This window comes from Lactuca sativa, chromosome 3 (assembly GCF_002870075.4).
Source record: "Lactuca sativa cultivar Salinas chromosome 3, Lsat_Salinas_v11, whole genome shotgun sequence".
Taxonomy (NCBI): domain Eukaryota; kingdom Viridiplantae; phylum Streptophyta; class Magnoliopsida; order Asterales; family Asteraceae; genus Lactuca; species Lactuca sativa.
Window position 1 is genome coordinate 316,627,896 of NC_056625.2, and position 11,144 is coordinate 316,639,039.

At 35.0% G+C, this 11,144-nt stretch overlaps 1 protein-coding gene across 2 annotated transcripts; it reads right to left on the reverse strand.

Annotated features, from left to right (window-relative positions):
- Positions 1 to 6,161: 6,161 nt before the first annotated feature.
- LOC111906366 (common plant regulatory factor 1) lies at positions 6,162 to 10,352 on the reverse strand. 2 transcript variants are annotated; one of them, XM_023902122.2, is made up of 12 exons: positions 10,208 to 10,352; positions 9,136 to 9,269; positions 8,961 to 9,008; positions 8,794 to 8,889; positions 8,640 to 8,708; positions 8,381 to 8,535; positions 8,255 to 8,303; positions 8,126 to 8,174; positions 7,852 to 8,030; positions 7,620 to 7,697; positions 7,400 to 7,525; positions 6,162 to 6,793 (listed from the first exon to the last, which is right to left on the reverse strand). In XM_023902122.2, the coding sequence occupies exons 2-12, from the start codon at positions 9,193 to 9,195 to the stop codon at positions 6,632 to 6,634; spliced, it is 1,071 nt and encodes a 356-aa protein (XP_023757890.1). In that variant the 5' UTR covers positions 9,196 to 9,269; positions 10,208 to 10,352; the 3' UTR covers positions 6,162 to 6,631. The 2 variants fall into 2 exon arrangements, with proteins under 2 accessions (XP_023757890.1, XP_023757889.1); XM_023902121.2 differs by having other exon boundaries at positions 8,961 to 9,011.
- Between the last annotated feature and the right edge of the window lie 792 nt (positions 10,353 to 11,144).

Here is an 11,144-nt window from a genome sequence, read left to right on the forward strand (position 1 = left end):
ACACCTTTAGATTGGTCAGCTCATGCACGACGGCAAAGGAAGTTTGGGATAGACTTCGCGAACTGTACTCTACAGACGAAGATCTTGAACATTCTATCCAAACCTTGCTCTTATCTGAGTTTGGAGAATTCAGGCAAGGAGCCGAAGAAACAGTGACCCAGACGTTCGATCGCTTCAATCATCTTCTCAGCAAGATGATCAAACATGACATTGAAAGGAAGCTTATCGAGCAGAAGGTTAAAGGATGGACGAATTCAAGGATAAGGATATCCTTAAAATTGTCCAAGGTCCAAGATATAGGGATTTTCAAGGCTCATCTTATGGTTGCTTGATGGGCAAGTAACTAGATAAGGATAAGGACTGAAACCCTAATCCCAACCCTATATAAAGACCCCTAAGGCCTTAGGATTTCGTGCACTTGATCCCTAGAGCATATAAGGACGAATTTCTACCTCTCTCCTCTCCCTTTATACCTTCTCCACTTGCTTATGGTGTTTGTAAGCCATTAGATGAGTGACACTTGTGACTCTAAGCCTTCCAAAGTCAATTCAAGGAGATTTGGGATTGTTATTGCTACATAACAATCAAGGTAATATCTTAAACCTAATTATATGTTAATATTGATTCCCATATGCTAGAATTAGGGTTTATAGCCTTGGATAACTTGCATGTACAATAGAGAAACCTAGATCCAAGCATTAGGGTTTGTATGAGCACATAGGATGTCTTATGACCAAAATCCATCAATTAAAGCAACTGAGAACGCGCCTTTCTAAAAAATATAAAGTGACACACTTACACGACACGCTTATTATGATATGTGCCCTCCGTGTTTTTTTGGACACTAATTTTAGGGCGCGCAAAAATGCGTGTACTATATCCTTCAAAATTTGGAAAACTGACATTAATTTTTAGGGCACCCACAGATGCGCGTCCTCTATCAGCGTGTGTCATTAATTGCGCGTCGTAAAAGGTTGTTTTTCTAGTAGTGCTATTTGATATGCTGGTTAACCACACACGCTCCACCGAACTATGACAAACATTGAGTCACCCTTTGCTACCTTTGCTTAGAACCATTTAGTGTGCCGGTTAACCACACACGCTCCACTAACGTCTTCGCAAGGGCACAAAGTGTAATTTCATGGAATTGCATCAATTCACTTTTTCCTAAAGTAACTAAGATTGGGAATTTTTGTAAAAACATTTAGTTACTTTTGTACTTCAATATACTTATAATGGAAGGTTTCTGTCATATCCTACCCGTTTGGCTAACGACCCTCTGCGGTGGGTAAGAGTGGATACCCATTCAATCGCCATTTTATAGGCAATTTCCTTAAACACCCCTTATAGACCAACTTCGTGAATGAGGCCTATTAACGGTAAGACTGACTTTTACTTATACATATATATAATGTTAGACTTTTAATGTTATATATAGTATAGGGTGTATTTTACACATTTAAAATACTAGGTGGTCTAATTTAATAATTATACTTTTAATTTACTTAAATTGTACACCAAAACTCTATGGATTTACTAAATATCTTTTAATTATACACTTTAATTAATTAATAAAACCATAAGGGTGTGGTTTGAACTTTTCAAAACAATACTAGGGTTTTAGAATTTAACATTCCTAAATTAAACTTTTAATTAACTTTTAAATTCCAAAACTTGAGGGCAAGTTTTGAAACATTTCAAAATATTAGGGTTTAGAATTTAAATATTTCAAAATCAAACTTTTCAATCAAAATTTAAATTCCAAAACTTGAGGGCAAGTTTTGAAACCTTTTTCAAAACATTAGGGTTTCAACTATTTAAATTTCAAAACAAAACTTTTGAGTTCAGATTTAAACTATAAAACCTAAAGGGGAAAAATTGAAACTTTTCATAACACAAGGATCAAATAACAAATAATATAAATTAAACAATTTATTTTATCATTATCTATATTTGACCTAATTTCAATTTCTTGCAAAGTAAGTTACCCAATTAATACAAATAATCAAACTTTATCATATAAGGAAGTTATTATCCAATCAATTGGTAATTATCTTTTGTTTAATCAAGGATATACTCATAAATATGTATAAAATCGGATTTTAATGATCTAAAACAGATAAGGTAAGTATCCATGAGTAAAACAGCAAGAAATCCCGAAAATAGCTCCATCTGACGCTCGAACTCGCCGAGTACCACACTGGACTCGCCGAGTACACTGTGGTACTCGCCAAGTTCATCAGGCAGGGAGCTCAAAAAACGTTTTTACAACTTGAACAAACATACAAGGCATCAATACAATAGAAACCAATCAAGGCTCTGATACCACTAATGGGTTTTAGCCATAAGAACATCCTATGTGCTCATGTAACCCTAATGCTTGGATCTAGGTTTCTCTATTGAACATGCAATTCATCCAAGACTTTAAACCCTAAATCTAGCATATGATAATCAATATTAACATAAGAATGGGTTTAAGATATTACCTTGATTGTTATGTAGCAATAACAATCTCAAATCCTCCTTGTAATGACTTTAGAAAGCTTAGAGTCACAAATGTCACACCTCTAATGGTTCACAAACACCAAGAGCAAGAGGATGAAGAATAAGGAGAGAGGAGGCTGCCCAAAACGTGTGGAAACCCTAGAGAATAAGTTCCCCACGTTTTTGGGGCTTAAGGGTTCTTTAAATAGTGAGGCTATTAGGGTTGTCTAACAAGGAAATCCTAATTTGGATGCTTAGGCCCTAAGCAACCCATGGACTCCTTTCTTAAAGGCCTTGGACGATTTCTAATGGGTTTCCCCATAGAATTCGTCCACTCCTTAAATATGGAGTCCATTAGCCCAATATTCAACTATCACACAATTGACAGTTCTAGTCCCTTAAGTTTAGTTAATATCTTTTAGCCACAAACTTAATTCTTATTAATTCTTGACTAATATTAATTAAACAATATGATTTCTCCTTTAATATATTATTCTCATAATATATTAATAAATCATAATTAATCCTTTCTCTCCATAATTCATCCTATCAAGTTGCTTTGGTGAAGGCAACCCAAAAGGACCATGCACCATCGAGTCAAGTACATACCAAAATAGTTATGGACTTAGACACTAATCCAACAGTTACAACTTCAGATCTAAGATTGCAAAGAAGAGTAGCTTCCAAACATACTATGAAAACCATAGAAGTTGCCCAAAAGAATGAATGAGGTTAGGGTAACGATTTATACCTTCCAGAAGATGCTAACTATAATAGATCTTAGGTCCTTCAAGCTCCTTGCTTCTTAATGCTTGACCTCCAAGCTCCTTTCTCTCCAAGAAAACCCTCCTTCAAGCTTAAGAATGCACAAGGTGAGATCACACACGATTAGGGATTTAGAGGGACAAGAGGCAGTGAAGGGGAGGCTAGGGGATGGCCAATGATCCTTTAAATAGGGTGAAATGCCCCAAAATTTAGGGTTTCATCTACCAGCTCTTACTTGTCGAGTCCCATTGTGGACTCGCGCGAGTAGGTTACTAAATTCGCGATCCCACCTCGCTGCTACTCGACGAGTAGGGCAGCCTTAATTTGTCGAGTAGGACTTAAAACTAAGGAAATTCTTTATTTAAATCCATACCTGAGAATCGGGGCGTTACAAGTATAGTGAGAAGATTCACCTCGACTATCTCGGATAATCTCGCACACGTATACACTCATATAGCCTCCGCTTAAACACATAAGCAATTATCTCAAATCAATAACGGCTCTCCAGGCTAGACTAGTCTCTTCCATGTCCTCTAAGAAGGCTAAAATACCATTTTACCCTTCAAATGGTCCACAATTCCAATTGTTGACCAAACCCTAAAAGTCAACAAAAGTCAACGGTCAAACTTTGACTAGACTCGTCGAGTGCACTCGTGTGACTCGGCGAGTCCATGCATGTCCTCTTTGCCCCTGGTCCTCACTCGACTCGTTGAGTCAACCCTACACTCAACAGGTTACCACAGGTCGTGAATCGCGGGGTAACCCGACTCGACTCGTTGAGTCCTTTATGGGCTCGGCAAGCTTCTCCCATGAAAACACTCAAACGATCTTTTGAGGTCAGATCTGCTTCACCAACCAGTAGATCTAACCTTCTAACACTCGAAAGTCACGTAAAGGTTCAAACTTTACGTTCATGCAATGCTTATAAGACCAAAAATGGAGAAATAACCTTTAAAATGGGGTTCTACTCTCAAGGCTCACATGAAACCTCATAAAGCTGGAAGCTTGGGACCTTTTGGACCTCTCAAGGTCCAGATCTATCATCTATACCCAAAGGGACCTCATATGCTTCACAATCTAACTCAAAATTGTGCAAAGGAAACCCTAGATTCAAGGAATCTATCAAATACACGAAATGGGAAGGGACTTGTACCTCATAATGTGAATCTCAGCGTGAACAACACAGATCCAAGCTCCACAATCGATCTAGCTTGGATTTTCCCACTCCTTCTTGCAAGATCACACCAAAGGATGAAGAGTCAGCCTCCAAATTGCTCTTTAAGCTCTCTTTGCTCTCTAGGGTTTTTTTCACAGGGGAGTAGTGGCCGCAAATGACGACCATAAGGGCCTTTAAATAGGGATTAGGCCCTGAGATTTAGGGTTTCACTTTAGAGCGCGGACTCACCGGGTCCACTCATCGACTCGTTGAGTCCGGTCATTAATCCAAACAAGAATTCGCGATCCTACTCGGCGAGTCTGAGCGTCTACTCGCCGAGTCCCTCCATAAAACTCAAGATAAATAATTAAAATAAGATACCCGGGAATCCGGATGTTACAATATTATACGACTTTTGTTTAGGTCGCTAAGACTAAAAGTCGCTCTATCATAAATTCACTATTTACGCTTTCCGGTATCGTGTCGGTGTTGTCGTGAAACTTCGATGGGTCATAACTTCTTCGTTAAAACTCAGATTTCAGCATTGACATATGCTACAACTTGGTTAAGATTAATCCTCCTAAATAATCTTTCATCAAAAACTCATTTTTGATGCTCTTTGTCTCTAAATTGACTACCCGGATCTACGAGCGTTACAAATGTGTACATAATAAACATTAAAATGCACATCAACAGCCACGTGACATACCACGTGGCTGGTGACCTACTATTACCTGTAATATAATGGTATTTTTTTAAACATAGATGAAGTTTAATTGCCATATGTGTACAAACGTTGGCAAATTGAGCCATCGTGTCGTGTTTTTGTCTGACACGACATGACACGATAATGTTTTATGTAACACAAACACAACACGACACGATATCATGTTTTTTTTTCTAACCAACACAAAAACGAACCAGTTAAAAAACGACAAACACAACACGACAAAAATAACATAATATAACAATTAGTGTATTTAATTAATATTTAATCATACATAACACGAGAAACACGAAAAACACGATAAATAAATGGTAAATCATATCAACATCGTGTCGAATTTTGAGCACGAACACGATACGACACAAACACAAATTCGAATTTCAATTTCCGTCCCAATTTCATTATGTGTCATATATTTCTGTCGTGTCGTATCAACAATTTAAAACCCCTATAGTTGATTGGCGATGTGTAAAAAAAAATCAATGATATTTTTTATACAATTCTAATATTTATCCTTACAAGTCATTTTTCTTTGTTTGGTTGATATGAAATTAAATCTATTTTCTATTTTGTAAATTTACTAAATAAATTAAATAGGTAAACTATATAATCGTGACCAAAATGTATTTTTATTGATTTTTTGCATCTAATTATTATTATTTTTATAATAAATATTAGAAAATTTTCATTTAATTAAATAAAATTCGTTTATTAGACGCTTAGTCGTTAAGCCTATGTTTTCTTTCTCTTGAATTTTATATAATATGTAGCTTTACAAAATGAAAATATATAATCGAACTTAATTAAAACAATTAATAAACGTATCGTTTTAAGATTAGGTATAGGAAAATATTTAAAGAGTTGAATAAAGAAAAAGAAACCATATACATGCGCATTTAAAATATCAAATTGGGTATCTTTTTGGACAAATCTTTATATCCTTGTGAGGCATTTTGGATAAAACTAATAACAAACATCCATTTATTTTATATAAGCCACTAACATTTAAGCAATAAGAAAAAAAAACCATTACATCAAAAAGGATAAAAGTTTATTCCCAAATATAAGAATCCTACAACTCCCGAATTCATATTACACATACCAATACCATAAGTTGAGTTGTTTTATATTAATCTCACACGGACAAATAGACAGACCATACTCTATAATTACACTAAACTCTATCAGTGGCCAGTTTCAAGGCAAAATCTGGAACTAAATAAACATTCCAAATTTGCCCCTCGAAATCTAAAACCACCATATATATATATATATATATATATAATCATAATCAGATTCAGACCAAACCCTAAAAACCTTGGACTCATTTCTTATCTTAATATCACCCTAACCACCTATTATCTTTTACGTACGTTAAACTGTTAGATAATCAAATAACTCCAAAAATCATGTAAAAAAAAACCCAACAACTAAAAACATTACTTTATCGTTTGTCTGTTTGTTTGTTTGTTTGTCATAGGATTATAACATTTGAGTAGCTAACCAGCCGCCACAGCATCAGCAGCCCTTGGACTTGAGTCAAGAAGTTGACGTGTGTTTGTGTTTGTGTTTTTGTTGGTTTCATATAATTCTCCTGAGCTGTTATCCACTCTTGATATCAGGTTAGCAGTGCTAAGAGACGAAACCTCCTTCAGTTTTTCCTGTAACAATGAGGTACATGTTGGTGAAGGGTATATATGTAATTATGGCGTAGTAGGTCTGGTGACTGTTTCCTTCTTTTTGACTTTATGGTCTTAATGGGTTAGGCACTTAATCTGGACAGCTATACATGATTGTTTCTTTTTACATAGTCTGAATGGAATGACTTAATGGGTTAAGCCAAAAAAACATGGCTTACTGTATCAAGACATTAACCTTTCATGTGTTAAAATTTAAAGAATATTGTGAATTTTGTTTTTTGGAATGCAAGGGTAAAATGGTCATTTAGTCTCGTTAAGACGGTTTATTCAACCCAAAAGAGAAACAGACATTATGTATACAACTATCCAGACAGATATCATTACCCATACAGGACTTCAATGGTGAAAGAAAAAAAGGTTTGTTTGTTTTTTTTTTCTTGCAATTTTGGTCGCAAAATGTTTTCTTTTATACCTTTGTTGGTCCTTATTTGAAGTTCTTGTAACGTTGCAAAACCTCAAATGAAATTACAAGAGAAAACTTTTTGGGACCAAAATTGATAAAAACAGCTATGTTCAGGGACCAAAAATGTAATTATGTAATAGTAGTAGGTCTGGTTTTGGTCTTACCATTAGTTCAGCATTTTGAAGCTTCAATTTCTCTGAATTATCAGTTAATCGGTTAATTTCAGACCTAAGGCTCAAGTTTTCACTGTTAAGAGCTTCAACTTTTACAGCAAGTTCTTCAGCTTCAGCCTGGAAAATAGAGGAAATTTCAAACTTATTTGTCAAAAAAAAAAAAGTTCAATTTTACAATTTTACCCTTGCCATCATGAAAAGAACTCGATACCTGTTTCCTCAATCTTGACCTTCTAGCAGATTCTCGGTTAGACTGCTTTCTCTTTTCCCTTTTTAGTTCTCGGTCATTCTGCCCATAATTTTTATTCACACAAGTTAAATTTAGAAACAACAATAATTGCAACATAACTTAAATTTCTCAGACACTAAAACTTGCCAAACATAAGGACTTTTATGTCAAAAGCCCAAAAGCAATTTACCTACGGAAAATATAAAAAACAGACCTGAAAAAGTGCTTCATTTGGCATCAATGTAACAATGGGTGAAGTGATGTCAGCAGCTGTATTCGGAAAATTCTTGAGATTTAATGCGGAGACAGGATTGGGAGAAAGAATCCCGACACCTGTCATCATTTTACTGGAAGCTCCATCTGCTCTTTGTGGCTCAGCCTTCTCAACTTCAGCTGATGACATAAAGGTTTTAGTATTTTATTTCTTTTTATAAAACTTTATTCTCCATTAACATAAAGATTAATTTTTATGTGGATGTGAAACTTACAAAGAATAAGCGACCCTTCACTGCTTCTTTTCCCACCATTTTTACCTCGCTAAAATAACATGCAACAAGAAGATTTATTTTAGACACACATATGAACGTTACAAAAAATTTAAAAGTTTAATTTCTCACCTCAGTTGTATTCCCATCACTTCCTTCACTTGTTCCTTCAGTCTCCCCACTGTTTTATAAAATTCAAATCTTTATATGTGGAAACATGTAAATTGACCAATATAGGCATGATGCAAGTTATGGTACCTGTGTGAGTTCCCATCATTGTTTCCACCTTCACCATTTGATGGATTGCCTATTGACATTGCCAACCCATCAAATCCTTTTAATTTCTTCATCAAGCCTCTATCAGAACCCCCTGATGACTTGGCAGGTGAATCAATGTTCAGAGGACTATTTGCCTGTATTTATTTTAATGATTATCACGACACAAACATTATTCTAAATCATAAAATTGAAGAATTTGGTCACATTATGATCTTAGAATGGTGTCAAGAAGGCTTACAAGATGAACTGCAGGATGTGCATAAACACCTCCATGTGGATAGAAAGCAGCATAGGGTGGCATCATATGCTGATTTTTTGATTTTGCAAGTAAAAAAAAAGTCAACAGAAAGGTCAACCTGATAAATCTAAAGGAATGAAGATAATTGTTGTACCTGTGGAGGACCCCACATATAAGGGGGAGGGGCATGACCAGATGCAACAGCAGGATTGTAGTATGGTGGCACAGCCATTCTAGGGCCATAATATGCCTGTGGAAATATAAATATCCAAAATAAGATTTGATTTAATAAGATTTAGATGGTTTGTGTATTTAATTAACCTGCATGGCTGCCCAATCTGGATATACATGAACACTCGTCTGTTGTTGCTGCTGCAAAGTTAAAACTCATACAACTTCATAAATACAAAAAAAAATATATATATATAAAGAAAACTACAAGATTTATTATATGTAGTGTAGTGTAAGAGAGATAAAACAAAATTTGGAAGCTTACTGGTGGAGGTGAAGAAGATTTTTCAGGCTTACAATCTTGTGCCTCTTCACTGATCCCCATGGGAAAGCACCTAAAACTGTATCAATGAAGATATGGGAAATCCTTTCTACAGATACTTGCTCTTGCTCACTCAGCTGCAAAAGGACAAGAATGTCAATATGACACAAATATGAACAAATAGAATTTCTAGGTTCTACTTATGGGAACATGTTAACGTCACCCGACAATTTGAATCGAATGAATATACTATCATACGTCACCCATGTTGATTACATTTGTTTTTGGATCATTTAATCCATGCATGCCTTTCAAACTGGAGTTCCAGCATATCGATTTCAGATTTATAAGCAAACAAAGCCTCCATGTTAATTTAAAACATCCAAGTTCATGCTTTCTCTAAACTGGATAAACAACAGAATTGCTTCCCCAGGTCCAGAAAGCCAGTCTTACTATATGGAACTTATTATTCTTCATTCAAACCAAAAGGGGAAATCTTTACAAGTAAACGGATGAGTATCCTTCATAAGATCCATATATAACAAGAGGAAAGCAACACAGCACCGACCAAGTATTACCAATCCAGGATAAACTCGTAACTAATTACCAAATCTACCCTCGTATGGCGGACAGACAGTAGAAAATGCCAAAAAATAGAAATTTCCACAAAATTGAACAGTTTTGTTTATTTAATAAAAACATACAAAAAGATGTGAAAAACGAAAACAGACAAGAACGTGATAATTTCGTTACAGTTTCCTGTTTAAGTTTATCTAATTCTCCGATTATTCTCCCCAATTCTGATCTATCGCTACAATCACGTCAAAAGCATGTATAGACATGTAGCTCATGAAATGCTATACATAAACAGCAAAAAGCTATGAATCCAAGCTAATTCAATATCAAATTATGACAACAATAACCGATTAATTCACGAGATGTCGCCGTAATTCTTAGAAAAACACGAAACAATTCAACTAAAAACGATCAAATTATGAATAACAAGAACTAAATTACGTTACAACAAACAATTAATACAGAATCTGAACAAATTAAAGCTTGAAATTAAACATACCTAAGTTCGAACAAATTCACTGCTGCATTTTCTCTCTCTAGAACTTTCTCTCACTAAAACAAGGGAGGAAGAAAGCAACACTCCACGTCACCGGACGCGTGTTCGTGTGTTAACGTGTATAAATATACGCTCCACCTACTTTTCCAGAGACAAGAGTTTAAAACTCAGCTAACTCTACAATATTTAATGCATAATGTACAAGTTTCTTTTGAGGTATTGCTCAGAGTTGGAGAATAACTTATCTGGAAAAGTAAGTTTTCTAAAATAAAAGAATAAATAAAAATAATGTGGTGGTTGAGCTGGCCCATTGATTATCGTGCTGGCCGTTTTTGTTATCGCTTAGTTTAATATTGTCAATAAATTACACTTTGTTCCCCTCTACAATTTGTATTTATCATTCTGGCCCATACATTTCTCTTTTGGTTGTTTTATGCTTGAATAATTTTACCATAGACCACAAATTAGGCTTGACAGATTTACCTTCTATGATTCGATTGGATGGTCTGAAATTTTTTTCAAATTGAGATATAATATAATCCAAAGAGATAATAGTACATGTTATTTTTCTCATATTGTTTGTGTATGCTTAAATCGTACATTCATATTTTTATCTATAGGTTTTTCAATGCATATTTATTATATCTATTTGTGTGTAAATATGTCGAATAAGCCACCACTAATTTTATTTGTCTTTGCAACCTCAACGCATATATAAATCGATATCTATGAAGTATAGAGAATAATGTTTTTTTTTTTTGTCATGATTGATGTTATATTAACACTGATGGGTTGTCTTGTTTGCAAAGTTTGAAGGGCATAACAAAGAACTTTGAATACTGAAAGGTGTAGTTTGAGCTATCTAAATAAACTGGGGGATCAAAGTCATCCAATCGCTTAATATCCAAGATCAGCATCATCGTACACGTGTTCGAACAGG